This window comes from Schistocerca serialis, chromosome 6 (assembly GCF_023864345.2).
Source record: "Schistocerca serialis cubense isolate TAMUIC-IGC-003099 chromosome 6, iqSchSeri2.2, whole genome shotgun sequence".
NCBI classification, from domain to species: Eukaryota; Metazoa; Arthropoda; class Insecta; order Orthoptera; family Acrididae; genus Schistocerca; species Schistocerca serialis.
In genome coordinates this window covers 173454776-173482324 of record NC_064643.1, presented here as the reverse complement: position 1 = coordinate 173482324, position 27549 = coordinate 173454776, and the positions used below count along the sequence as shown (strand labels likewise).

Here is a 27549-nt window from a genome sequence, read left to right as displayed (position 1 = left end):
CCACAAGCTGCAGGCTACATGGTCGCTCGGCCGTGGAGACCAACCGTTGCAAATCTCGCGTGGGCGCGGCACGCGGTTCCGCGAATCACGCGCCGTGTAGTGCGCTCGCTGTCCATAAAGCAATCCTTGCACACTAGAAACATCCATCTAGTAACGGGAGTTTGTACCGTCACAGACATTCGCGGAATTTGTGGTGAAAGTATAGCACACTGCTCATGCTTAATGACTCTGGTCAATGAAGGTTCTCTCGACAAGTTTGTTCGTTGACTAAACACACTAGTGAAACAAAAAGTTCCTAAGATAGTGGCAGGTCTATTACAGAGCAACGAAATATTGGCTGGATCTTATTTTGTGATGCGATGCTTGTGGTGACAAGTCCTGTTTATTATGAGGTCCATCACTTGTAACAGCTTCTTCCTGATTAGCCAGCTGCTTGATTAAATTTGGGCCACACAGTAATCTCGGTTACTCGAAAAATCGTCTTGCAAAGATATGCTGTACCCACACACTTGCTCTTCAACTTATCATTTGCCTGGTCACATTTTAAAACATTTTAGACCCAAAAGACCCTAATATTTGCGCGCAACACATGTATCTGTTCTGCATCACAGATATTCACACATAATTCTCAGCCTTCATCTCTAGGACTTAGCACACTTGCGGTTACGATGTTATTGTTTCACGAAAGATGTTCTCGTGTTTTATGCAATAAAAACTTCCCTGCAATGGCCCACGTGTTTATTCCAATAATTTGACATAAACTTTTCTTACTTATCTTATCTCCAGACATTACATTCCCATAAAAAAGTAATTACTGACAAAACCTATGCATAGACATCTAATGCCACATACCTCCACAAACCTGCCAACAAACTGCCAGTCATCTGACATACAGAATCAGTGGTGTATTTCGTTCAAAAGATGGACAAACAGGCTGTTAACTAGGTGGTCAGAATGTTTTGGCTCATCAGTGTTTATATGAATGGACGTGTGTTCCGCTTCTCGTACTGAACCACTTCATTAACTTCAACCAAACTTTGTGTCTGGAAAGAATGATTGTGGGGGTCAGAACGCTCCACTTCTGAAAGGCACGGATGTGGGAAAGAACCATAGTTCATGACACGCAGATTGTCGTATTATTTTTTCTCAGTATTTCAGAATGAGAGCACTTCGTGAGTTGTAACTAACTTTGCACATAATTTCAAGCTTTTGCCAGACATTTTCTCGCTGACGTCTGCTACCGATAAAATTATTCGTTTCCATTTACGCTCTTCATGCAATGAAACTGCTATAGCAAGCATGACATTTTAATTTATTATTTCGATAATACTAACTCTATCAACAACAGTTTTTGCAGCCAGCATTCACATATCCCACAGAAAGTACCTGAAAAAATATATCGTTGTACAAAACATCATAAACACTGAGATGCATGAAAGACAGCTGCATTACGCGTGACGTCCAAATTTATTATTACTTTCCTTCTAATTCTAGTCGTGACACATTTCGCAGGCAGTATTCGCATATGCCATATATTGTGTCTGCAAAAATATATCATTGACCGAGACATATTCCGGGAGATATGAGACTGCAAAAAGAGATGAGAAAAAGCCGTCTCACCAGGCTTTCAGTTTACATTTATTACTTCTTTACTACTAACACTATTTGCAAGACATTTCGTAAATAGTGTCTACATGTACGTTTCAATGTACCAAAAAAAATACATCATTTTACGAATTATAATTCAGAAGATGTAACGTCACAAACACTAAGCTGTATGAAAACGAGACTGCTGTTCGAAATTCGCTAGAGTTACAGGTGAAATATAGGTACAAGTATGTGTGAAATACACGTGAACATGTACGAAACGGAGCAAAACCACAGGTAAAAAGTTGCTTCTAAATGTCTGGATGGATTTAAAACAAACTTGGTACGCATGCCACTCTGCCTGGAGTAGGGGTAACGGGTACCAGCTGAAACGTCCCCTTTGAACAATTCTACATGACTGTGCTTAAACTGACACACAATATTTTGTTAGCGCAACGCAATCTGACTTTCAAAATTCCCTACAAAAGAATGGCCCTGACTAACATTAAACTATACCTTTCACAAATCACTTACCTCACAAAAATCTTCGTTACAGGAACTACTGCAATACAGCGAGCGCCACTACTGCCAGCTAAATAAAAGATTCAAACTACTGAAGGCACTAACTACTGATAGGGATAGTTAGCAAATGAAAGATATTAATAGAGAACAAACAATGTATTTACCTTGATATCATCATATATAAATATAGCAGTTCATGACAAATTTCAAAACTCCGCCATCTCTCTCCCCACATCCACCACTGCTGGCGGCTCACCTCTAACTGCGCAACGCTACGCGCTGTTCACAGCCAGCTGCCTAACACTACAATGGCGAGTATTACAACAATGCAAAGCAGCCACAGACTGCACACAGCACAGCCAGTGATTTTCATACAGAGGTGGCGTTACCAATAAAAAAACCTAAACAGCCTACTTACACAGCGTCCTATTTGTGATAACGTGATGACAGAGAGTGAATGAAGGAAGAGAAAGTGGACGGCATTACAGTGGGTCCAGTGCTATGGCAAAAGAATTGTATTGTACAGCACAGACTGTTTCTGGTCGTTTGCTGATGCTGCTGTCGTTTACTCTTGCGCAATAAAGGCTAGCTGACATTTTGTCGCATACAGTGCTATTTTGCAGCAAAATCGTAACAATATACGTCACGATTGTTAAAAGAAATTGTAACACATTGCCCGACATGTGTCACCATGTTACAGGTAAGCACTGACTGTCATTACCAAAATCATAGTGACTGCCATCTGCCATTCCCCCTCCTCTGCATACTGTTGCGGGCAATGACAGCTAGCTGACTACGTACCTGCCATTTTTGCATACACAACTGGCAGCGGTCATTTGACATGATGACTGCAGTTATTGCAGATATCATTGCGGGGCAATGATGGTCATTTCACATGGGGAATGCCATTACCTGAACGAGGGGAGGAACAAATAGACAGAGAGTGGGCAGTGATGGTCAGTTCACATGGTGGATGTCATTATCCTGAATGAGGATAGGAACAGTTGGACAGAGAGAGGGAGAGAGGAAATGGACAAAGAGAGGAGAAAATGGTGAGTAAGAGGAGATGGTGGACGTGGACAGAGAGAGGAGTAGGAGGAGAGAGACAGAGAGTGGGGAGGAGGAGATGAACAAGAAGGGAGCCAGGAGGAAATGGACAGAGAGAGGTGGGAGGAGATGGACACAAACAGGTGGTACAAGGAGAAGGACTTAGAGGGGGTGACAAGGAGATGCACTCAGAGGGAAGGAGGAGGAGATGTATCAGGAGGTAGTGTTGGGGAGGAGTCAGTGGAAACCGTTGAATTAATGACATATAACAGTGTGTCCACAGGCCATGGTGCCTGTAACTGAAAGAGTATCATGATGATCTCTCCAATGACAAATGATTCCCAATTAGCACCCAATTCAGATTTTTGGGAGGGAATACCAAGAAGCATGCAAACCTGGAAAAAAGTTGAGTAATCAGTGAAAAGGTAACATACTGCAAGTTGAAGAGTCGAATATCAGACATTTGAATGTGGTAGGGAAACTAGAACATCTGAAAAGGGAAATGCAGAAGCTAGTCTAGGTGTAGTGCAGGTCAGTTAAGTCAAATATCAGCTGCGTTTTGAACTATTTAGTCATGAAAATAACATTGAGGCAATTATTTTGAGAGTTCAGAAATACATTACTGAAACCGATGTTTGCTCAATATGTGTCTGTGAAAAATAACGTTCTGATACTTGGCAGAAGTAGTGAAATTTTTGTGTTGCTGGTGTAATTATGCAGACATTTTAGGTTTGTAAAATTCATTTTCACATTTAATAAGAATCATAGAACAACTTATTTGTGAAAAGTACTCAATTTGAGGGTGCAGTATGCCTTTTACAAAGCATGGTACAGGGATAGAACTTTGCACGTCGTGAAGTGCTACGTTCCCTGTTTATGATATAAACATTGTGTGTGTGTTCCATATCTCTACCTAAACCAGTTGATAATTTCAGTCGGACTTGGTACATGGATCACTTACTGTGTGGAAAGAACCACTGGGTTAATAACCTCCTACCTCTCCAAGGTAGTAAAAGAAGTTTAACTCACGATGTGCAAATAGCCGATTATATTCATCCAGTATTTCATAATGAGGGAACTTATGGGCTTGCAACTAACTTTACACGTAATTACAAACTTTTACGAGATATATTTCTCCCTGACGCTTTCTACAAAATAATGAAGCGAAAAAAACACATTTTGCAAATAGTATTCACTTATACCAATGAATGTACTGCAAACACATATCACTGTATGACTTATGTATCAGGAGATCTGTCATGAACAGTGAAATGAGATGAAACTGCCATATCATGCACGACGTTTCATTTTATTACTTCTTGATATTTACACCATTCGCAATACATTTTGCAAACAATACCTATAAATACCACTCAATGAACCTAAAAACATGCATCATTGTACGACTTACATTTCAGCAAATATAACGTTACAAACATTGAGCTGTGTGAAAACGAATCTGCTGGTCAAAATTCGCTAGAATGATGTGAAACATTTATACAGATATGTGTGAAATGCATTAAATATAGGTGAACATTTGCGAACCAAGGCAAAGGCACAGGTAAAACGTTCCTCCAAAACGTCTGGATCGTTTCAAAACAAATATGTTATGCATGTCTCTTTCTACCTGGAAAGAAATACCGTGGAAGTTAGAGACACCAGCTTACTGTTATGATAATGTGGTGATGAAAAGTTAATGGAGGAGGAGGAGATGGACAGACAAAGGAGGAGTAACATAACGGCAAGGATGGAGAGGAGTAAATGGATAGAGAGAGTATGAAGGAGGAGACTGAGAGAGTCAGAGAAGCAGATGTATGGAGTCAGTGGGGAGGAGGAGATGGAGAGAGGAGGCTAGAAGTAGATAGATAGAGACATGTTGATAAAGAGGAACAGAAACTGGACGGTAGGAGATGGACTTAGAGGGGGAGATAGAGGTCGACTTAGAGGGAGTGTGGATGAGCTGGACAGAGTATCAGGGGAAGGGGAAGTCAACGGAAACCAATGCATTAGTGGCATACATTCAGTGTCCACGGGGCATCTAGCCCATACTACTGAAAGAGTATTGTGATTATCTCTCCACTGGTAAATGATTCCCAATAAGCCTCTTATTCAGATCTGCTAAGGAGGATGTAAGCTGAGAAAAAAACGAATAATCAAAGAATGGGTAAAATACAAGTCAAAGTCTGGATGGTTAGAAGCATGAAAGTGGTTGGGAAGCTGGAACATGTGAAAGAGAAATATAAAGCTTCACTCTAGGCATAGTTATGGGTTACTTAAGTGGAAAGAAAAGGCAGAAAGTCAGTCCTGCAAACAATTCCATGATTGCGTTGTACTCATCAGAATCATCAGCAAACCAAGCTGACAATAATAGTTGCGGTGTTCATGCTGTCGTCAAAGAAAGAAGATAGAGCTAGAGAAATAGTATGTCAAAACTGAACAGGCAATTCAAGATGTTAAAGGTGATGATAATCCAATAGTCATGGGGTACTTGTACATGATGGTAGGGAACGTAGGAGATGGAAGAGTCTTAGGAAAATATAGACTTGGCAGTAAGAATGAGCGGGGAGAACGACTGAGTTCTGCTTTAAATTTCAGCTAGTAATAGCGAAAACGCTATTCTAACTTAACAGAAGAGACTAGATTCCAGCTGAATTACATCATGGTCAGAAAAAATTTCTGAAATCAGGTATTGGATTGCAATGGACATATAGTCTCCGATCAGAATTTAGTAATTATGAATAATAAACCGAAGTTTAAGAGAATGTGTATGTGGATGAAAGTGGGATACTAAGGTTTTGAGGAATTATGACACATATTTAAAATCCTATATTGACGTGGATATTGTGACAAGGAATACCAAGCAGGAACTTCAGCTGAAGACACGGACATCTCTAGAAAGAGCAACCACAGGGTATAGACAAATAGATGAGTCCACAGAAAGTAACTTTGAAGAAACTTCGGGTGACAGAAGAAACAGTTCAATTGACCAACTAGACAATGGGGTACAAAAGTGTTCTGGGAAATTTAGGAACAGTGAAATACAAGTCACATAGAAATTTGATAAACAGGAAGTGCCGTGAAGCCAAGATGAAATAGATGCGAGAAAAATGTGAATAAATCGAAAAAGAAATCGTCGTCGGAAGGACTGACTCAGCGTCAAAGCAACCTTGGTGAAATTAAAAGTAGGAGAGCAACATTAAGGATGGAATGTGAATTCCACGATTAAGTGCAGAAGAGAGAGAGCGGATAGGTGGGAAGAGTACATCGAAGGCCTCTACAAGTGAGAGTATTCGTCAGGTGATGTGACTACGAAAGAACTGGAAATCGATATGGAAGACTGGGAACACAGGGGATGTAGTATTGTCGTCCGAGTTTCATAAAGGTTTGGATGACTTGCGATCAAATAACGCAAAAGTTCTGAAGTAACTGGGGGGTTCGGCAACCAAACTAATTTTGAAGTTGTTATGTTGAATCTGTGAGAGTTGATACACACCATCACACTTCCTGAAATATGTACCCACAATCTGGAAGATAGCTATGGCAGATAAGTATGAGAACTATCAAATAATCAGTTTAATGTCTCATACATTATAATAATCTACGGACGAAGCAGTGAAAGTTGAGTTTCTGTTGTACGACGATGAGTTTAGTTTTCGGAATGGTAAGGGCACCAGAGGGTGAAATATGAAGTTCTGATTAATAGAAGAAACAAGAATTAAAATCAATCAAGACATATTCATAGCATATGTCCAACTGGAAAAAAGGACAGAATGGAAAGTGGTGCAATACTTAGAAAAATAGCAGCAAGCTGTAGGAAAGCACAGGTAACATGCAATATGTACAAGAAGCAGAAAGGAATGATAAGAAAGGAAGTCCTATATCGAAGCGAGTAAGATAAAAAGGGTGTAAGGCAGTGATGTAGTCTTCCACGCCCACTTATGTGGCATCCCGCCTTAGTAGATGATTAAAACCTTTTGTTTCACGACCCTGCGTTCTAGTGGAATTATTAAAATCCTAGAGCTGAAGATAAAAATGCGAGAAAAAGGGCTTAATATGGAAATCCTCTTGAAAATGCAGTTCCTTATTATATTGACTGCCCTAAGTATTTATCTTACTGCGTTGTCATAAATTTCATTTCTGCACGAAATCTAGTGTTAAAGGTACAAAGGTTCTAGCGTTTCCAAAACTAGAGCTTATGCTCATTTCACATTATTATTCGTCCCACATGAAAATAAAACTCCTGCGTTTATCAAAAGTAAGACCAATTCCATACTATCACACAAATAACTTCAAACTACCAAGACAAATGAAGGAAATGCTGAAATACATTTTATGTATATTCTTCAGATTAATATTACATTCAGTGCACCTTATAATCCCCCACTATCACTAAATATTTCAATCCAAATTAAGTTCAACATCTAGCAAAACTGGATCTTGGTCTGGCAAGGTATAAATAATTTACATCAGTCAATCAAGAAAACATAGCAACGACTGACGTTTGATTATATAATTTCATCTTGTCTTGAGCCATAGTAGCAGTAGCTTCCTGACATTCCATGGTTGCCATAATATTGTTGGCCTGCTGTCGTTGCACACACAAACAATCCAGGTCAGCTACTGATTCCATATACTACATGTCGTCGTTACACATTACCACATGAGAAAAACCTTACTTATGGTTACGCCTTGTCGCTCAGCAGTACTGCTCAGTACACAGTCAAACATATTAATGATTTGTACAGGATTCAAAATGCCATGCTAATGATCGTCGTAGATGAACCATTGTATACGATCCTTCTAAGACGAAGGAAATACCATCTAAACTTCTGAATCGCTCAGACAACTAAAAAACTAGATCAGTTGTAAATTGGCCTCTTCAGTATCAAAAGTTTGTTTGCAATAAGAGCATATCTTCTCAGTACTATAATCGCAGAATCATATATCTTTGTGTCATTGCTTCTGATTATATGATTATCATACATACATAATGCTATTAAGCCTATGCGTTCCAACAGATTTTCCTTAAGCCTGTGGGTGGATGTAGGTACATTCTGTAACTAGTGATGATCTATTTTTGTTTGTGTAAGACCGTTGTCAGCATACGTAATTGTAATAATGAAATGTAATCACTGTTTCAAATACTTCTTTCAGTATATAAATTCTCTCGTTTTCAGTATAGCTCCCTTGCCATTCTACTGTAAGTACGCTGAACATATACAACATTCCTGATGCAACTTCACTAGTGTCCGCAGTTCATACCTGAAAGCTCCAATACAATTCAGCAGGTAGACCTGGTAATTGCAATACATATCTTGTGAGTTCTACCAGTGTAGCTGCAATTTAAATTTTAAGCGGGTATCGCAAGTGAATGCAGTATCTGTCCAACATTTAACAATGTGACTGTAGAGAAGTTTTATATAAATCGACATATTCGCCATGACCCTCACTTCACACACATTTTTCATTCAAACACACAATATGTATAACCATGATGATCAGTCCACAGTCTTATACATAATTAATATAAATGCTCTTGAGTATCTTTTAAATCTTTGGTACCACAAGTGTTACAAACCCACTCCAGTCTGCTCTCTTTCCATTATAACATCAATAGAGAATGTGATTACTTCATGCAATAATACCATACATACATACATATATCATGTCATTTTCTGGAAATGTTATTTAATTTACCCTTTTTCATTATGCAGTTCCCAAGCTTCTGATCTACTCTGTAAATAACTTAGTTTAACATCGTGGCATTACATGACAATAACGATAATAAACACCCCCTTCACTATGCAAGTTACTTTATTCATGCACAGTGCTATTTGTTGCTTTCCCATTCATTTCAGATGTCAATAGCGGATGTAAATGTATTTTTTATTGTTTTCCTATTCATTTCAAGGGTCAGCAGGTTCTGTAAAATATCCACCTCACTCCTGCTAACCGAGCTTTATGCTAATTTCCTCTATACATTAATGATTTCGTCTTATGATAACAAAATTCTTATCAATGCAACCATGTTATTACAGGAAAGAAAAGCACTTCTCTTACATAATATTAGTATTTCATTATCCTTTTCAAGTAACATTTCAAAGACTTTGCTCAACAGTCATCTGCTGATTAACCTCACAAACATCACAAGGTATTAATTCTGTGATGTAAAGAGTTAGTAAGCGATCAACAGATTTATTACTCAGCTATGCACCATGTAACTGTGAGAATTCATTGTAATTGATGTTTGCATACTGCTACACTAGAGCAATGATGCTATTATAACAACTGAGCTTTCCAGAGCAGCAGCTAAAAACAGTTCAACACCAATAACATTGAAACTTCCTGGCAGATTAAAACTGTGTGCCCGACCGAGACTCGAACTCGGGACCTTTGCCTTTCGCGGGCAAGTGCTCATATCAGCGCACACTCCGCTGCAGAGTGAAAATCTCATTCTGGAACCAATAACATTCATTATATTAAGTAATTATTTAAATTCATTTAACATCATTGTTTCTTTTTAATCAATAACGAAATAGACAAATAAATAGTAAGACTTTTTTGCGCCAGATGAGTAGATAATTACACCGCATTTTCCTTCGTATTGGAATAACGTAACCTCAGGTCTGGCCAATAAATGCTCCTAATGTCTTTCCCGTCTATCCTTCAGTATAGGAGGGCTGTTCAATAAAGAATTATGGTGATTTTTCCACTACATACCTTTATCACCCTCATAACTTGGATATCCCTTCTCAAAGTAGTGTCCTTTGAATACAATGCGCCTATCCCAGTGTTTTGCCACTTAGCAAACATACTCGTATGCTCCACACCATTTGTTGAAAGGCCTTGTTTTCGAAATGCTGAAGTTCTCTGTGTGTATGTGGGATGTAGTCCATCGTGTTGTAGATTGTGTGGCAATTTCGTGTGCTTACACTTCCCATTTTGTTCTTACAAAGTTACAGTTGCGTATTACGAAATTACACAGTTTAAGTGATACAATAAATTAAACATCTTGTCAAAACACACCGTTATAGTATGGGTAATTGTAATATTGTGTCTTGAAAATGTTATATCAGTGGATAACCATGCAACAACATTTATGTCTAAGATATATTGTAATGAAAAAGATATATTAATCAGTCACTGGTAACAACTACACTTTTCTAGTGTAGAATATGATGCATCGTCTTCTTCAGACCTAAAATTGTGCTTCGTGAGGTGAAGCATTACTGAAAACCCTCGAAAAATCTTTGGGCTTTCTGTGTGTTTACAGCTCGTATGTGTTGCGTTACGACGCTATGCTTGTATAAGTCGTAAACGTGTTGTTTAAGTGATATGAAACACTAAATATTTCGTCAAAAAGTATGAGTTGATGGATAAGTATGCTAGCGCAGATGTATCTGGTATAAAATGTAATAAAGAAGCTACATTAGCCTGTTGATAACAACGATTATACTTTTCTAGTACAGAATATTTTGCATTATTTTCTTCATCCACTAAAAGATACTTATTGAGGTGAAGCACTACTGAAAATTTTCCAAAAACGTTACATTAACATAGTTTTATCTATGTACCAGCGTTAACGTAACCAGAAGTAAGCTTAAGATCGAATTGCCAATATCTTTATGTATTCTGATAAACATTACAGACAATTTAGATGTGGAAACAGCGTTGTGGCCATCAATTTGGCAGTTCACACTCATGTTTTAGGCGTCATTTGAGATGTAATAACACAACCGCCATACCCCCGACATTGACTCAAATAGTGTGTGTGTTGCTGACATATTTGTTGACATATATTTTAGACACAGAAGTACAGTGTGTTACACCTCTTACGTGTTCCGCACATGGCATTAACATAGTGACACATGAGATACACAGAGTGTGTATGTTGGAAGGTAAGTGTGTGTGTGTGTGTGTGTGTCATGGCGTTAATTCAAGGTCAATGACCACACATAACATCAGCAAAGTTCAGGACAGGGTGTAACTGCGCTGAAAGCACCGTGCCATTCTACTACCGTCCAACCGGATATGGATCCATTGTCTTTCCATTGCCGCACCTTACTCAGTAAGATGGCATGATTGTTTCGTAACCAGGGCACATTACATGCGCTTCAGTTATGCTTATCACTGGAAGTGCCAGTGAACAATGCGATATACGGTTTCTTTACTGACTTTAGCGATGAATGAAGTGCGTGTCAGTAATATCGAAACCCGACACGGGTGAAGGTATATGCTAATAGAAGCGGAAACACTGCAGTGAACTTGGATCCACCATTTGCCAGATAATTGTCAGTGGCTACAAGCCACCACTGATTTCAAATTTGGGCCATACTAGATGGGGACTAAGTTGAAAAATTTGCAATTCAAAGACACATGCAGCAGCTATCATAGTATTTCACACTGAAGTTGATGGTGGTACCTGCCACGGATTTGCAATCCTCTCTTAAGGGGCTCCGGAACGCCCTATACATGCAATGTTAAAATAACGCTTATAAATTACATCTTTCCTCACAAAGTATTTGAGGTAGGAAGTTGAACTTTTTACAGATTATTTATTGGAATATGGGCTACAACTTAAAACAGGGATTTTACAAAATTTTAGTTCAGTTATTAAAGATGATTTTTTTTCAATTGTAATGAAAATTCACAACATTTTTTTGCAATTTTTTATTTATATATTCAAACATATACAGTTTTTTGGAAAAAGGCTGTGTTAAATTATGCAGAAGGTACTGTGTAACATTTACTGAAAGTTTGAAACAAATATGTTTGGAAGATCCTTAGAAAACATGTAATTAGTATGAGAAAATAAAAGTTTTGGGAATCGAGCGACAAAGATTGGATTAACTTTTTAGTGCATTCCAGGTCCATGGGATGGATTATCTTCATCCTCTGCAAACTCCTCCTCCAGCTTCCTCTTGTTCCTCCTCCTGTTTACTCTTGCTTGTATTTATAGACTCTTTACAGCCCTGTCTGCAGCCCGAAGGCGTTCCTTGTCTAAAGCAAGCATCGCTCGTTGTTGTGTTCGTAGATTTTGCTACCATTTTCTTCAGTTGCAGTTACTGCAACACTGTTCCAAAAGGTGGTCATGTATGAACACTTATCACATTTCAGTTGTATTTCACTAGCAAGTCCTACGTGCTTTATTATGGAGAGTTCCAGACCAACTTCACTACAATGAATACATCTTACACAGTTTGAAAAAATTCCTTTGAGAACCGACATATGAAATATTTCATTCACATCCGATTCGCCCATAAAACATTCATAGATTTCACTCATTGAAGCAAGCTTCTTCTGTGAAGTATTTTCTTTCCCACTTTGACTGCTATGGGCAGGTGTACTTGAGAGGTTAGGTTCACTCACTTGGTTATCGTCTTTATTGTTTACAGTAATAACACATACCTTTGGCTTTCCAACATGTCTCCTTTTCTTAAAAGCCTCCAGAGGATTTCTAATAACTTTACTTTTACTCATTATTATACTTCAACAAAACAGAGACTCAAGAAACAGAATTAATTACGAATATTTTCGAGATAACGACAGAGTAAATAAACATGAAACAATCGACAATCACACCAGCGCTATATATTGAACCATCACAGGTTTGCCACAACACATACTTTATCTCACATCACTAAAATGTACCTGATGAACACGGACGTTAATAATAACACCATTTGACAGGAGTTTAACAGCGCCACAGTGGGTCACGCCCATGTAGAACACATTTTAAAAAAAATTAAAAATAGTTGTAGTCTTCGGAATTGAATAAATTATATATCTATTAAAAGGTAATAGTCTGCAGATTCAGAAAACGCAAAAAAGTAAAAATTGAACTTTTCATGATTTTGAGCCTTTCCGGAGCCCCTTATACGACCAGACGTGCACTGGAAAGTTTTCTCTTTTATTACCATACACTTACCACATGATGCTAACTGGCTGTACCTTGCTTCAATCAAGAAGGTCGACCAAATTCTAGTAACATAGCGAAGGTTACAATAATAGATGTTCGTTGTCGTACACACGGAAGACTCAGCCAATTTCCAACTTCCAGCCGTCTAGGCTATTACAGTTGATTATAATACAAACTTAAACACGTATTGTTAATAGTAGACTGGCAAGGACCAGTGTAATAAAACAATTTCGTTAATGTTGTGCATTTAGTGAACGTATACAAACTTGGGATGCTAGGCAATGAGGAAGTTGACATATGTGCCGTGATATTGTCGCATATAATAAATTTAATCGTGAAAAACTACCCTGTTGACTTAACATCGGGCAGAGCGTTACCAAAGACGCTGACTTATGTGGAAAACGTGCTGCCTCAGGATTGACCTAACTAGGGGTATAACTGAGCGTAATCATCATGCGTGACGTGGGAAATATAAGGAGCACAGGTAAGATCCTAGCGAAACCATAAGCCGAAGAATGTCTGCTACCCCGTGTACCGTACTAATTTGTTCGGAGCTTCGAAGCGCTGCATGACTCACGTCTTCCCAAGATCCATTTATGGATATCTACGCAAAGTCGTAATAAATGCTGGTAAATCCACGTGGCATTTTCATTTGTGTTGTACCTAGCGCATGTCAGACTGCAGTGTTACGTAACAAGAACAATCTGTTTTCGTGCCATTGTCCTCAGGTAAGTCCCGTTTTAGTGTAATGCGTGAATGTAGACGCTAGATGGCGTGGAGAGAGTCAAGTGTACGCTTCTGGCCGCAAATTATGCTAAAACAAAGCAATTACGATGGCCGCGGTGTCAAATTCCAGGAACAGCAGTTTAGGATTAGGTTCACAAGAACATCTTTTGCGCTACATACGATATTGCAGTGCCTATGTTGTTCCGAATACGGACTAATCTTCGTTCCGAGATGCATTACAGGCACTGTAATATCGTATTTATCTGTGGACACCGGGCAAGCGAATTTCAAGTAAACTGTCTCGCCTGTACGGGAATATTCGTAAAGGATGCGCGAGTACAGGTTGCAGACACGTGGTTGGCTACATAAGTGAGGTTAGGTCTGGACAGAGTCGTATTCGGATGGCCAAATGGTAGAGAAATCAGAAATAGGTTATTGAATGTACCTGAACGTTCGACACTGTGCCCTTTCCGCAACCCCAGATACAAGCAGTTCTTTTCTAATTTTCTATGGAGCATCTTCCATAACCCGCCTTCCAGCTGGAACGTCCAAGCCATGAGATTCTGATACTTTTTTGCCGACATAATGCTCTGAACGGACTCAAAAGGAATCTCCACTAAATTTTCGAGAAGACATGTTTGGATGTTCTGCCAATCGGAAGGCGCTAGCGACTTTTGGAACTCTATTATAGACTAATTTAATTTTAAAAAATTAAAAAAAATAAAGAAATGAAAGAAAATAAAAATATATACAGCAAAACGCAAAAAAAAAAACAAACAAAAAATGCAATAAAAAACTAAAAAAGGGCCCATTCACAACTACTTACCTTTCCATCGCCACTCTCTGTGTTCTTCCCCCCCCTACTTTCATCCTTTCCCAACCCTTGTAGTAATAGGTTATTTGTTTTGGGATAGGACTAGATAGGCGCCAACGCCTGAAGAGGCGCATTTTCTTTTTTTTGTTAGGACACAAGTGGCGGTGGCAGGTAGATTTTTTTTGTAGTTTTCCCTTTCCTGTCCAGGGGCAGAAAAAACAACAAGCAGTAGAGAAAAAAAAACTTTAAGTGACCGATCGCAATAAGCGGACAATCCGGGGTTGGAGCCCAGTGGCGGGATAAATTGTCACTATCGTCATTCCATTATACAACTTATGGTTGTCCATATTCGCAACTGCGAATTCATGTCTCTCTTTGTGATACGCCTAAAACACCTTTTAATGTAATATAACTTCTGTCCCGTCAGAACTGGCTAAATGGCTGAAAGAATGGAGGCTCTTCTCTTTCAGGTGTTGACGACATCGTTCGCAACTTGAAGCAGCAGACATCCCGTGATTTGAGTGACCACGCTCACATCCTCTCACTTGCAGTCAAGAGCATCGAAAGTACTTGAACTCTTCTGATACTCGAAGAAAAGGTAAGTCACACAGTTGTACTGATGAGCGAAGTCACTATGAGCTCCGCCCAGTTAGATAGTGAAGGATACTGGCGCCGTTGCAAGCACGCGAAAACGGAGCAGGTATTATCTGAGAATCACGCAAGCTACGCTGTAGAACACAAATAGGGAAATCCTCTGACATAAGAGACTTAAATGGCAAACTGCTAAGGCCTGGCACATCGGAACGAACATCTCACAATTGGCAAATCTGGTCGGTTGTTCGCTTGCTAATGGTATGACAATCTACACTACTGGCCATTAAAATTGCTACACCACGAATATGACGTGCTACAGACGCGAAATTTAACCAACAGGAAGAAGATGCTGTGATATGCAAATGAGCTTTTCACAGTATTCACATAAGGTTGACGCCGGTGGTGACTCCTAGAACGGGCTGACAGGAGCAAAGTTTCCAACCGATTTCTCATACAACAACAGCAGATGACCGGCGTTGCCTGGTGAAACGTTGTTGTGATGCCTCGTGTAAGGAAGAGAAATGCGTACCATCACGTTTCCGACTTTGATAAAGGTCGGATTGTAGCCTATCGCGAAAGCGGTTTATCGTACCGTGACATTGCTGCTCGCGTTGGTCGAGATCCAATGACTGTTAGCAGAATATGGAATCGGTGGGTTCCGGAGGGTAATAAGGAACGCCGTGCTGGATCCCAACGGCCTCGTATCATTAGCAGTCGAGATGACAGGCATCTTATCTGCATGGCTGTAACGGATCGTGCAGCCACTTCTCGATCCCTGAGTCAACAGGTGGGGACGTTTGCAAGACAACAACCATCTGCACGAACAGTTCGACGACGTTTGCAGCATCATGGACTATCAGCTCGGACCCCATGGCTGCGGTTACTCTTGACGCTGCATCACAGACAGGAGCGCCTGCGATGGTGTACTCAACGACGAACCTGCGTGCACGAATGGCAAAACGTCATTTTTTCGGATGAATCCAGGTTCTGTTTACAGCATCACGATGGTCGCATCCGTGTTTGGTGACATCGAAGTGAACGCACATTAGAAGCGTGTATTCGTCATCGCCATACTGGCGGATCACCCGGCGTGATGGTATGGGGTGCCATTGGTTACACGTATCGGTCACCTCTTGTTCGCATTGACGGCACTATGAACAGTGGACGCTACATTTCAGATGTGTTACGACCCGTGGCTCTACCCTTCATTCGATCCCTGCGAAACCCTACATTTCAGCAGGATAATGCACGACCGCATGTTGGAGGTCCTGTACGGGCCTTTCTGGATACAGAAAATGTTCGGCTGCTGTCCTGGCCGGCTCATTCTCCAGATCTCTCACCAATTAAAAACGTCTGGTTAATGGTGGCCGAGCAACTGGCTCGTCACAATACGCCAGTCACTACTCTTGATGAACTGCATGGGCAGCTGTACCTGTGCACGCCATCCAAGCTCTGTTTGACTCAACGCCCAGGCGTATAAGAGGAGGTTGTTCGGGGTACTGATTTCTCTGCGTCTATGCACCCAAATTGCGTGAAAATGTAATCACATGTCAGTTCTAGTAAAATATATTTGCCCAATGAATACCCATTTATCATCTGCATTTCTTCTTGGTGTAGTAATTTTAATGGCCAGTAGTGTATGTGTGGTGGTAGGAGGCCGGTGAAACGGCGGGTAGATGACGGGTGTTGGACGCTTACGCCTCGTCTCAGAACAGAGATGGAGGCTGCCCCACTCTCTATATCAGGACAGGTGGCAATCCGTGACAGATCTGGCGGCGGGGTAGAACGTCGCTGCAGGCACAAGTGTTGAGGTGTACAGCGTTCCCCGCACACTTCTGTTGCTAGGCATCAGACGACCCCTGTACGTTCGTCAGTTATATTCGGCATCAACGAGAATGGACCGTGGATCAAATGTAGCGTGTGGCCTTCCTGTCAAAGCCGGTTATCATGTCTGCATACGCCGTCATCTGGTGAATAGCTGAAAGAAAAATCCACTTTGCCAATGATGCAGGTTGGCGGGATCATTAATATATTTTGCGGAACATCACTTGATCTTCGATGGACCTGTCGTAGTAACCAGAGCCACAGTGGAAGTAGTGGTGAGCCCGAGAATTACTCCGGACCACCTATATTCCTTCATGCTTGACGTCTTCCGCGACTGAGGCGTCACTTTACTGTCCCTGTTACGACGTCGGCAGCGTGCAACAGCAGTTAGAGACACACGATAGTGAACGTTAATGTCTCGGTCAGTAAAGTCGCCTTTCTTGAAACTCATGGAAAACATGTATGATGCTGTCGTGCATCGGCTGCACACCCACAAAACTCCGATCCGAAAATGACGGGAAATGCATGATCTCCCCGTTGATTTCCGGTGCTATATACTTCCGTAAACCGACCATGAACTTTTTGACTCTACAGTATGACACGTACAACTCCGAAGGTGAAGCGACAGTCTGTTAGGTCAAATGGTGCTAACTCTTTGGTTCATCAGTGTGTTGCCTTTCAATATTTGACGGCGTCTTACATTTATTGAATAAATTATTAACTGTACTTATCTTTACAATAACTACCACATATTTTAAGAAATATGAAATAGAATCTCCGTAGATGCTCCCTAGATCAACACTTTAGGTCTCGTGTATTATCTCACATGATCTAAACTTAGCAAAACGCTGTAAAAGCCATTCTCAGTGTTGTTAATTTATCGCGTCACTTTGGTCATGAGGGCTTTGTTACATCGACTCTGACACGACAAAAATCGTTGAAATGGATGATCAGGGACTTAACCATTTCTGTTACAAGATGCTCTGCCTGTTCAGTGAACTTAGGGTGAGTCCATTTTTCAATGCATGCGTTTTAAATCACACTGAAAGCCATCTACAGTTGCTTTTTTTCAACAAAGCAGAGAACATAACAGGTATGACTTCAGTAATAATCGCCTGACAATATTCCCCCCTCTTCATTCAAAATTTTGACCCATTAATAAGGGACGCGGAATTGCTGCTAATTGATTGATATAAGCAGATGTAGGAAAGACGTTCATAGTGTAACGGGTACTTTAAAAGAAACTCTTGAAAACGTATTTAAATGAAGACAACATAGCAATCAACACAGTTTACTCTCCTGATACGGTATTCAAGTATGCTTCTGCCCGTTCTTATAGAAAGGAGAGGTGTAAGGCGGATTTTGTATCTTTTGTCAATTACTGACTACGGACATGAAGTACAACAATCACTCTGGACGTATTCAGCATCAGCAGGAACTCTCTGGCTCCTCGGCAACACCAATCTACCTGACTTGCTGTAAAATCTACATCTACATCTACATACATACTCCGCAATCCACCATACGGAGCGTGGCGGAGGGTACCCCGCACCACAACTAGCATCTTCTCACCCTGTTCCACTCCCAAACAGAACGAGCGAAAAATCACTGCCGATATGCCTCTGTACGAGCCCTAATCTCTCTTATTTTATCTTTGTGGTCTTTCCGCGAAATGTAAGTTGGTGGCAGTAAAATTGTACTGCAGTCAGCCTCAAATGCTGGTTCTCGAAATTTCCTCAGTAACGATTAACGAATAGAACGCCTCCTTTCCTCTAGAGACTCCCACCCGAGTTTCTGAAGCATTTCCGTAACACTCGCGTGATGATCAAACCTACCAGTAACAAAGCTAGCAGCCCGCCTCTGAATTGCTTCTATGTCCTCCCTCAATCCGACCTGATAGGGATCCCAAACGCTGGAGCAGTACTCAAGAATAGGTCGTATTAGTGTTTTATAAGCGGTCTACTTTACAGATGAACCACATCTTCCCAAAATTCTACCAATGAACCGAAGACGACTATCCGCCTTCCCCAGAACCTCCATTACATTCTTGTCCCACTTCATATCGCTCTGCAATGTTACGCCCAAATATTTAATCGACGTGACTGTGCCAAGCGCTACACTATTAATGGAGTATTCAAACATTACGGGATTGTTTTTCCTATTCATCTGCATCAATTTACGTTTATCTATATTTAGAGTTAGCTGCCATTCTTTACACCAATCACAAATCATGTCCAAGTCATCTTGTATCCTCCTACAGTCACTCAACGACGAAACCTTCCCGTACACCAACAGCATCATCAGCATACAGCCGCACATCGCTATCCACCCAATCCAAAAGATCATTTATGTAGATAGAAAACAACAGCAGACGTACCACACTTCCCTGGGGCACTCCAGATGATACCCTCACCTGCGATGAACATTCACCATCGAGGACAACGTACTGGGTTCTATTACTTATGAAGTCTTCGAGCCACTCACATACTTGGGAACCGATTCCATATGCTCGCACCTTAGTTAGGAGTCTGCAGTGGGACACCGTGTCAAACGCTTTCCGGAAGTTAAGGAATATGGCATGGCTGCGAGATCAAAATAATTACTCGTCGCCATTCATGTCGGGGCATCTTCAAACACAACTCCCTGGTCATCGGCGCTCAATTCGAAGTGGGACTCAACACTGAATACAATTATACTCCAGTCAATGAGAATCCATACCGAAGACGTGTGTGGAGACAGTGGAGGGATATGAGCCTAGTTGAATTACAACCCAACAACCAGGAGCGATTGTCTTTCACAGCAGCACCCCTCCGGTTGTCGTCCGTGGCACCTTGCAGCTATGCGGTACGTCGACGATACTCTATGCCTCGTTTTGCTGCCCTTCATGGGAAGTCTGCTTGTCTTCCTTGTCTTCGCGCTTGCAAAACCCAGCCTTGGCCAGCTAAGTCGCCGGATCTCTCTCCAATTGAGCAAGTTTCGAGCATTAAGGGCAGGGTCCTTCAACTACATCGGGATTTTGATATATTTGTCCTGCATGGCTACCATTTTGCAGGACTTCCGATGTGTTACAACGGTCCTTAATAATCTACTGGCCATTAAACGGCTACACCAAAAAGAAATGGAGATGATAAGCGGGTATTCATTGGGTAAATATACTATACTAGAACTGACATGTGGTTACATTTTCACGCAATTTGAGTGCATATATCCTGAGAAATCAGTACCCAGAACAACCACATCTGGCCGTAATAACGGCCTTGATACGCCTCGGCATTGAGTCAAACAGAGCTTGGATGGTGTGTATAGGTACAGCTGCCTATGTAGCTTCAACGCGATACCACAGTCCATCAGGAGTAGTGACTGGCGTATTGTGTTAAGCCAGTTGCTTGGCCACCATTGACCAGGCGTTTTCAATTGGTGAGAGATCTGGAGAATGTGCTGGCGAGGGCAGCAGTCGAAGATGTCGTGTATTATCCTGCTGAAATATAGGGTTTCTCAGGGATCGACTGAAGGGTACAGCCACGGGTCGTAGCATTTTCTGAATCCAGAAAGGCCCGTACAGGACATGCAACATGCGGTCGTGTATTATCCTGCTGAAATGTAGGGATTCGCAGGGATCGAATGAAGGGTACAGCAACGGGTCGTAACGCATCTGAAATGTAACGTCCACTGTTCAAAGTGCCGTCAATGCGAACAAGAGGTGACCGAGACGTGTAACCAATGGCACCCCATACCATCACGCCGGGTGATACGCCAGTATGGCGATGACGAGTACGCGCTTCCAATGCGCGTTCACCGGAATGTTGCCAAACCCGGATGCGACCATCATGATGATGTAAACAGAACCTGGATATTCGAAAAAATGACGTTTTGCCTTTCTTACACCCACGTTTGTCGTTGAGTACACCATCGCAGGCGCTCCTGTCTGTGATGCAGCGTCAAGGGTAACCGCAGCCACGGTCTCAGAGCTGATAGTGCATGCTGCTGCGAACGTCGTCGAACTGTTCGTGCAGATGGTTGTTGTCTTGCAAACATCCTCATCTGTTGACCCAGGGGTCGAGACGTGGGTGCACGATCCGCTACAGCCATGCCGATAAGATGCCTGTCATCTCGATTGCTAGTGATACGAGGACGTTGAGATCCAGCACGGCGTTCCTTATTACCCTCCTGAACCCACAGATTCCATATTCTGCTAACAGTCATTGGATCTCGACCAACGCGATCAGCAATGTCACGATACGATAAATCGCAATCGCGATAGGCAACAATCCTACCTTCATCATAGTCGGAAACGTGATGGTACGCATTTCTCCTCCTTACATGAGGCATCACAACAACGTTTCACCAGGGAACGCCGGTCAACTGCTGTTTGTTTATGAGAAATCGGTTGTAAACTTTCCGCATGTCAGTACGTTGTAGGTGTCGCCACCGGCGCCACCCTAGTGTGAGTGCTCTGAGAAGCTAATCATTTGCATATCACAGCATCTTCTTCCTGTTGGTTAAATTTCACGTCTGTAGCACGTCATCTTCGTGATGTAGCAATTTTATTGGCCAATAGTGTACTTTCCTGGATTATCTGGTGACTGCTTTATCTCCATCATGTCAAGCTAAATGGTCCTTCATAAATTACCTATCGTTTCGTCTGGATAAACTGGCGATTTTGGTCTAAGCATTGCCTGCCCTCATGTGTGCTTTCATAATATCTGCCTGCGATCTTCACCCTCTCAACTCTGACATAAAAATGTGTATAACAAAGTACAATGCCTGGAGCTGGCGCACCAGTGGAAAGGCACCAGCTCTGGGAAGCTGGACTTGAAGAGTAGAGGTGGACCAAACACGCGGAGGGTGGTTTCTGACCCACAATGCTTTTGCACTTGACGTACCATCTCATCATAGCAGGGGTGCCAATAGTTCAGCCACAACTGATAGTCATTTTTGCTGGTTAGAGGTCATCTATTACGTCAAAGCACGGTTTCCAGCCTCCAGTAGGGCAACAGATCATTGAATCGTCGCTTAGTAACCGCATAGGTCTTATACAGCAAGAGACCAGTCTTACCGGCCTGTTAGCAGGATTGTTGCGTTTTGGCCACCACACGTTGCAGTGCGTAAACAACTGGCATGCCGACATCATGACGCCTGCCAGCTGATGATGTCCTTTTCAACTTCTGCGTCTGAGATACACGTTCCCCAGTTACGGCCAAAAAATAGCGGCTGCGCTAAAATGGTCCCCCCCCCCCCCCCTCTCCTTTCAAGAGACTTGTTCCTCAAGTCGGTACCGTGGACTGGTCGGTAACAAAACTTGGTACATGGACAGAGCAATGTGTAGTATTTACAGTTACTTTGATACGTACTAGGTGGCTAGAACCACAACGTTCAGAGGCTGCAAATTTACCCTACAGCATCTAGACATCTGACTCAATGTTTATACCGGGTGGCCCACTGGAACGTTCTGGCACACATATTGCTGTAACAACAATAGATATTAAAAACCGACTTTCACACTATGAATGTATGGCAGGGGCTCATGAAAGTAAATACTGTGAGACAGTCTCAAACACAAGCAAATATTGTTTTCAACGCAAAATTATGTTTCTTTTTTGCAACCAATAATATGCAAAATCACAAAAATAATGGCAGTGGTTCAATCGCAATACGTCAATTGCATATCGAGATGGAACCATTGCCATTATTTTGTGATTTTTCTTATTATTCATTTCGTAAGAAATAATACGGTATGCCCATTTAAAATATTAAAATGAAATAAGTTTGCGTTGAAAATAATATTTGCTTACGTTTTCGAATATCTCATAGTTTTTACTTTCATGACCCCTTCCTTACATACATACCCTTGAAAGTCGTTCTCCAACGTACGTTCAAGTATGTATGTGCCCTATAGTTTTCTGAAGTGTTCTCTTACAAGTAATAGATCCAGCGTTCCGCTGTCATTATTTTACGGTCAATTATTCTTCGTAAAATCTTACTACAGAATATAAAACTGCTGTCGTCACCTCTCTCTGCAGATGCCACAATGATAAAGCACTACGCGTCTCGTAACATCTCAAAAGACCTTTCACGGCCCCCGTGCCCTGCTCAATAGTTTTATAACATTTTAGATGCTAGGAAACATATTTATTATCACTTCTCACACATTCACTTTGAAACGTCCCCTTTTGAACAATTATACAAGACTGTGCTTAAACTGACACACAATATTTTTAGCGCAACGCAATCTGACTTTCAATAATCCCTACAAAAGAACGGCCCTGACTAACATTAACCTATACCTTTCACAAATCACTTACCTCACAAAAATCTTCGTTACTCGAACTACTGCAATACAGCGAGCGCCACTACTGCCAGCTAAATAAAAGATTCGAACTACGGAAGGCACTAACTACTGATAGGCATAGTTAGCAAATGAAAGATTTTAATAGAGAACAAACAATGTATTTACCTTAATAGTCATAATTGACATCCAGTCTTACAAATTTCAAAACTCCGCCATCTCTCTCCCTACATCCACCTCTGTTGGCGGCTTACCTCCAACTGCGCGACGCTACGCGCTGTTAACATCCAACTGCCCAACACTACAATGGCGAGTATTACAACAATGCCAACCAGCCACAGACTGCACACAGCACAGCCAGTGATTTTCATACGGAGCGCTACGTAACGTTGCCAATAAGAAAATATAAACAGCCTACTTACAGCTTACCAATTAAGAATGATTCTGGAAAACTATTCCTCAGTTAATAAATTATCCTTAGCAAATCTTGTTTAACTCCACGTTGTCTGGTTTGACTCAGATCTTATACTCGACATTCTTTTGTCTAGCCAATGCATTCTTTAGTCCGTTCTATTGGAATATCATTCAGAACTTTATCCTTGCGACATTTCCCTCATTCTTTCCTAGAAAACTTATCATAAAACTACCTTCGCACTTGAAGCACACACGGTACTACCACTCACAATATACCGACAAGTGGCTTCACTTGTGCTGTCTCACTGTTGTCCTGTTACAGGCTGAATTCGCCACGGAATGCTCAGATTTCTGGTACCTCTGCTCACCCCAAAATGACACTCTGGTGCCCAGTGGCACTGGATCACACAATTAAGGCTCAGCAGTTTTTCTGCAGTTTAGCCGGCTTGTCCCTGAAGATGGATGAATCTTGCGAAAATACTGTTCTGGTGAGAACTCCCTCAAGCTGGGGTTTTGTCCCACTAAGTTTCTGCATACGACGCCAAGTACAATTTTCGAATGGTGTGTACGTATTGACAATGTAAGTGTAGAAGAGGGGCAACGGGCTTGACTGTCGGTATAAGTTGGAGAATGGACAATCTGGGGAGAAACGTTTATTAAACGCCATTGCGAGTTCCCCAACCACCGGATGGCATTCCTAGTACAACGGTGTACTGCAAAGCGTATGCTGGAGTGGAACGCTGCTTGTTAAGCATAGCAAGTGGAACTCAACAAAGATATTTGGTAGGCACAGGAGCTCATGCGTCAATAGGTAGTGTGAATCTGTTAGGTAGGAAGGAACGGAAGTCCCAACAATACAGGTTAGTGGAGTAGGGGTCACTGGTGTGCCATCATTCAGGTCAATGTAGGATAGTTTCGGTGTTGAACTGGAAATTTCCAGGAGTATATGGAAGAGTTGTCATTTGTTGGCGAGGGAAACTGTGAAAACCTAGGGCTTGAGTTTCTGGATAAGGATACGCAAAAACTGACCTTCTCCAGTATACTGTCGACCTCAGTGGAACATTGTTTCGGCCAGGAACGACCATTTCAGATGTTACACAGCTGCAAGGTTTCCTAGTCATTAAGGTAGTACCGAGTAAACAGCAGACACATGCTCTAAAACTCAGTTCATGTGATAGATACCGTGAGGCACAGGATTCTCTGGATGAATGTGGGTACTGATCTACCGAGTGATATGTTATACTGTAGAGCTTTTAGATTGTAATTACTTCGCATCATTTTGTGCGTTGGAGTAATGCATGTGTAAGAGATATCGGTGGGGTTAATGATTCTGGTGAGTGTAGATCTACATCTACATCTACATCTACATCCACACTCCGCAAGCCACCTGACGGTGTGTGGCGGAGGGTACCCTGAGTACCTCTATCGGTTCTCCCTTCTATTCCAGTCTCGTATTGTTCGCGGAAAGAAGGATTGTCGGTATGCTTCTGTGTGGGCTCTAACAAACAGTTCACTCTTGGGTTTGCTACGTACGGTTCACCTACATTACACTCACCTCGCACAACAGACTGCGGCAATATTGTAAACAGTTCTCAGAGTGCGTCAGCAATTTGCTCTGGGAGGCTCTGGCCCACTGACCGCGCTACTGAAATATCCCGAAGCTCAGCCACGCACTCTTCAACAGATCCCGCCTAGCCGTCCAGAACTACGCCGTTGCAAACCCGTTTACTCTTCCTCTTCATACGCTCACACTTCTTCTGAGAAAGTATGTACATCTGTACAGTTTCTTCGAAACAGCAACAATACAACTTCCAACAACAACAGCCTGCTATGCATTCTCTATACAACCCAAAAATCAGTGACACATATAGCTCCTACTGCATATGGCCTGCACTCCACGGGCTCTGAACAACACGCATTATCACCAAACCTGGGAGATTCCACTGCACTTAAATTACCCTTGTTGCTATCGGCATACTTATTTACTCCATTGCAGCACCAAGGTACTCTGTCCGCCACTTCAGCTACTTAAGGCGCCCCACAATCTCACATCATATCGGAGCTGATACTTCTACGTTACTCCCCGTAACCAGTAAACTCACCAGATTCTGCACGACATTATTCTCTTCACAAATTACCCAATTTTTCCACTCAAAAGTCCTCCAACCATTCGTCAAATATTGTCCTACCCTACACAGTGCTGACAAGTCTAATTAATTTAACCTTGTAGAACAGCTAAAATAGACACAGACCTGCTCCCCTCCTTTTATCTCTCTCCTTACTTCTGTTTTCTGCTTCCTCCCTATTTCTTCTTTCCTAACTTATCTCATTCCTTGCTTTATCAAATCTCCACCGCAAATCCTCCTCTTACTCTGTACAACCGCGAAAACTTATTTTCTTCTTTCCAACGCGAAGTACTCCCAGTCTCTTAGACAATGTTCATTCTTCGCTCGGATCTCATACACTCATTTTGAAAACCTCCTCCATAGAAGCCCTTATGGTACTGAAAACTCAGTTGCCTATGGTACTGATCACGATACGCTTAACCTGCGTCAATCACACCATACAGAGACACCGAGGACACCCAGATGTACTACTATCTCAACGCTTCTCACCAGCTGACAAACTTACATAACGTGCCATATTCCTTGCTCAACGCCATTAACTGTTCCTAACAGCGTAAACTACCGCACATGTCCTACAATTCCCAGACTCCGGCGTCGTGAAAACTCCATTCCCTAAAAGCAGCTAAACAAAATCAAAATATGAGAAAGAATTGTGTTGTAATATTATCATAATACTTCTAGCAGTAATTTCAGTACTCTGTCTGAATGGCACATTATAATTATTACCTTACACACTCAAAACTACTACTTGATCCACCCACTTTCACCTCCTCAATCGCTACACGTCGTTACCAAGTTACACTGAAGTCATGAAATATCTCCTAATAATGTGTCGGACCTACTATTGCCGGCATAGTGTAGCATCTCGATTTGGCCTGGACTCAAAAATTCGTTGAAAGTTCCCTGCAGAAATATTGAGCCATGCTGTGTCTGTTACCGTCGATAATTGCGAAACTGTCACCAGTACAGATTTTTTTTGCACGCACTGACCTCTCGATTACGTCACATAAATGTTCGATGTCATTCATGTGGGGCGATCTGGGTGGCCAACCATTCAGCTGAACAATCGGGAATGTTCTTCAAATCAGTCGCGAATAATTGTGACCTGGTGACATGTCGCAATGTCATCTATAAAAATTCCTACATTGCTTATGAACATTACCTACGTGGATGGCTTCGAATGTGCTCCAAGTTGCCGAAAATCCGGAGGACCCAATCCATTCCTTGTAAGCACGGCCCACACCATAATAGAGCCACTATTAGTTTGCACAGTGCCTTTTTGACAACTAGAGTCCATGCCCTCATGGGGTCTGCGCCGCACACGAACCCTACCATCAGCTCTTACTAACTGAAATCGGGACTCATACGACCTGCCAACGGTTTTCCAATGGTCTAGGGTCCAACCGATAAGGTCACGAATCCAGAAGACGCGCTGTAGGCGATATTGCGCTGTTAGCAAATGCACTCGCGTCGGTCGTTTGCTGCCATAGCCCATTAACTCCAAATTTCACCTCAGCGTCCTAACCGATACGTTCGTCGTACGTCCCACACTGATTTCTGCGCTTGTTTTACCCATTGTTGCTTGTCTGTTAGCACTGACAACCCTACACAAACGCCGCTGCTTGTGGTCATAAAGTGAAAGCCATCGGCCACTGCATAACGATTTCCGAAATTGAATATCCCATGAGTC

The 27549-nt window shown here is 41.8% G+C and overlaps 1 protein-coding gene across 1 annotated transcript in view; it reads left to right on the top strand.

Moving 5' to 3' along the window:
* Positions 1-15189, top strand: part of LOC126484728 (uncharacterized) — a 95172-nt gene extending 79983 nt beyond the window's left edge. Inside the window, exon 4 of the mRNA XM_050108323.1 lies at positions 15086-15189. Within this exon, the coding sequence (XP_049964280.1) occupies positions 15086-15189 (104 nt within the window). The remainder of the gene's footprint in view (positions 1-15085) is intronic.
* The last annotated feature ends 12360 nt before the right edge of the window (positions 15190-27549 follow it).